General features: G+C 40.2%; 1 protein-coding gene across 1 annotated transcript; it reads right to left on the bottom strand.

Annotated features, from left to right (window-relative positions):
• Window positions 1-194: 194 nt before the first annotated feature.
• On the bottom strand, window positions 195-1275 carry LOC106533241 (complement C1q-like protein 2). The gene is made up of 3 exons (XM_014029479.1): window positions 959-1275; window positions 743-880; window positions 195-569 (listed from the first exon to the last, which is right to left on the bottom strand). Exons 1-3 carry the CDS (start codon window positions 1068-1070, stop codon window positions 298-300), a joined length of 522 nt encoding a protein of 173 aa, XP_013884933.1. The 5' UTR covers window positions 1071-1275; the 3' UTR covers window positions 195-297.
• Window positions 1276-2872: the final 1597 nt, after the last annotated feature.

Here is a 2872-nt window from a genome sequence, read left to right as displayed (position 1 = left end):
ATATATATATATATATATCTTGATGCAACCTGAGGACTATGAAACCCAGACATTACTGCTGAGTTACTGCAACATTATTTATTTTTTCCTTCAGGGGTTGCACACGTGTGCAGAAGAGCAGATGGTGGTTTGCAGGCGACCCCTAACAGCGCCCCCCTGCTGATATGACTCAGAAATTACTTAAACACTGTAAAGACTTTTCTTATTCAATTTATTATTATTATTATTAATCATATTTCACTGATTCTTCTCCAAACACAAACCAATTTATTTCCCGGGTCCTGAAGGAGTCCCAGCCTACATGGGGAAGACCAGGAAGGCTGAGAAGGTGCTGAGGCGACTCTGATCTGCTATGGTCTGACTGGCCCAGAGCTTGGCATAGAGTCGGTCCCCCTGCTCCAGAGCCAGGACCATGCCGTTGGAGGCACTGGCCTGGTTTCCTGCTTTATGGTAAATAGCGAACATGTTCTCGTCATTCTTCAGCAGCGCGGCGTTCACATTCCCTGTGCTGCCCACTGCCCCGGTGAGGCGGACGTAGTACAGGCCTTTCACTGGAGCCGTGAAGACGCCTGGAGGACCAGAGAAAATCTGAAGGTATTTGATTTGACTTTTGACTTTTCAGTGAATTGCGAAACAGTAAAGGTGAAGTTTAAAAGTATTTCTGTGACTTTTTATCCTTTAAAACAAGCTGTGACCTCCTCAGATCCCAGGCTTTGTCCTGACCCGAGCAGGTGAGTCATACCTGTCTGTGGGTTGTATCCATTCCCGATGTTAGTCACCACCTTCTCGAACTTCAGAATGTGATCTTGTTCAAACGGGCCCACACTGGTCCACTCAGGACTTTGCACGAGAGCAGCAGAGAACCCCACTCGAGATTTAACTGCAGGAGGTCAGAGGTCAAGTGGTTAAAAACAATTTTCTGTCAGAAACTCTGACAAACATCCATAAACAGACTCACCCAGCTCGTCAATTTTCTGTTCCAGTTTCTCCACCCGGGCCTCCAGCCCCTCCTGCTGGGCCCCAACCAGCCCGCAGACCCCCAACACCACCAGGAACAGACAAGAGACCATGTTGACTTGAGGATTCAGAGACCTGGATTATCAGGGCAGAAGAGTCTGGTTTCTATACCTGTCTGGGTCTGATCTCTGGACCTGATGAGGAAAGGTTCTGTTTGAACGAGTCAAACAAAGTGGTCCTGATGGGTTCAGGCTCATCGATATCTGTTAATGTTTCACAAACAGCTTACCATAATTCCTGCATAGAAACAGTGTTTTAACACTCTTATAAATGCTGAAAAGTACTACGTTTACGACTGAATAAATGTGAAAGTAATAAAACAGAAAGACTAGTAAAAGTAAAAGTAAGAAAGTTTTATTCATTGAGTTGTGGTGAGCAGCTGCTGACTTAAATTCTGAACTCTCCCAGTTTCCTACAGGGAATTCTCATGCATTATCAGCATGCATTATGGGAGATGTAGTTAATGGTCGATGCTGTCTTCAAAGCAGTTTATTTTAAGACATTATCACTGTGCTATCAACTAAATTACTCAGTTATTTAAAACCAACAGTTCAGGGGAAGGACAGGTATTATCTTTTGCCTTTTAAATCTATTTATTTGGTAGATTTTAATCATATATTTAAAGTTGGCATACATATTAAATAAAAAAAATAATAACTAGACATGGGTTTTTACGATGTAAAAACAAGTGTGCATTGCCATGTAGCATGTCATTGCCTGCAGCATTGGACTTGCAAAATGAACTTTGACCAAGTTCAAATGTGTTTTCTTTACAAGCTTGTGCCTGTCACGTCAGCAGGTGCTTGTTATTAAGTTAATTGAGTAACATTATGAAGTTGGAAGAGATTTGTTGTTAAAGTTGCATTAGCTGGGTTTTGAACCCTGATCTCCCACATGAAAGTCCATGACATAGACCATTAGACCAATGGATCTGCGGCAGAAGGTGGTGGCAGGGGTTGGTTTGTATTTGTGCAGAAAGAGGCCACATTGCCAATGCAATTGTTGACACAGACCTACATAATATTACAATAGAGTAAAATTAGGACAACATTTTAGTAAAACATCAAAAGACAATCATATTAGTATTGTAATCACTGAACTACTGAGTTTAAATATTATTAAAACTATGGTTCAGTACTGAGCATATACAGCAAGGGGCAGTATTGGACCAATACAAGGCTCCATTGATTGGCATTATATGATTTTAAACATTAATATTTCAAAAAGTATAAGTTGTACAGCCACCAAATGGCATAGCCATCATTTGGCACAGGAGCTTTACAGATTTAAATTACAATGGCAGCTCTGGGACAAAGTATGCAGGAGGAGAAGCATGGCAAAGTGGAGATGACTTGGATGGGAAATGAATCACAATAGTGCGCATTGCATTGGCAATGCACACTGATAATAATCACCGGCGGGCCACATTTGGCTCACGGGCCTTGAATTTAACTTGCTCGTCTTGCTACCAAAACGTCTTGCCTTGCCATCGTCACGTGACCCATGACCAGAGGTGTCAAGCAACTAAGTACAAATACTTTGTTACTTTACTTAAGTAGAAATTTTGGTTATTTATACTTTAGTGGATTAAAAATTTTTCAGCCTAATTTTTACTTCTACTTCTTACATTTTAATTCAATTATCTGTACTTTCTACTCCTTACTTTTTAAAAATGCAAAAAGTATTTCATTTCTATTTAACTTTGACTTGTTTTTATTCCATCTTTTCATTGTTCAGAAAAAAAATTAACAAATAGAAATCTATCCAGATATGGAGCCCATGGATAGATTGAATTTGATTGTGGTTGACTAAGAAGTGTAAATATATACCATTCTGACATCCTATTGGATTGAAC

The sequence above is a fragment of the Austrofundulus limnaeus genome, unplaced genomic scaffold, assembly GCF_001266775.1.
Source record: "Austrofundulus limnaeus strain Quisiro unplaced genomic scaffold, Austrofundulus_limnaeus-1.0 Scaffold912, whole genome shotgun sequence".
NCBI classification, from domain to species: Eukaryota; Metazoa; Chordata; class Actinopteri; order Cyprinodontiformes; family Rivulidae; genus Austrofundulus; species Austrofundulus limnaeus.
Note: the sequence above shows the minus strand (reverse complement) of the source record. Positions and strands in the feature narration are given on the sequence as shown.

Excerpts from the sequence above, each read along its gene's own strand:
- LOC106533241 (XM_014029479.1), bottom strand. The coding sequence starts at position 1,070 with ATGGTCTCTTGTCTGTTCCTGGTGGTGTTGGGGGTCTGCGGGCTGGTT. Across the intron at positions 881-958 it reads ACAGAAAATTGACGAGCTGG|TTAAATCTCGAGTGGGGTTC; the intron begins GTGAGTCTGTTT and ends GACCTCCTGCAG. Across the intron at positions 570-742 it reads TGGATACAACCCACAGACAG|GCGTCTTCACGGCTCCAGTG; the intron begins GTATGACTCACC and ends CTGGTCCTCCAG.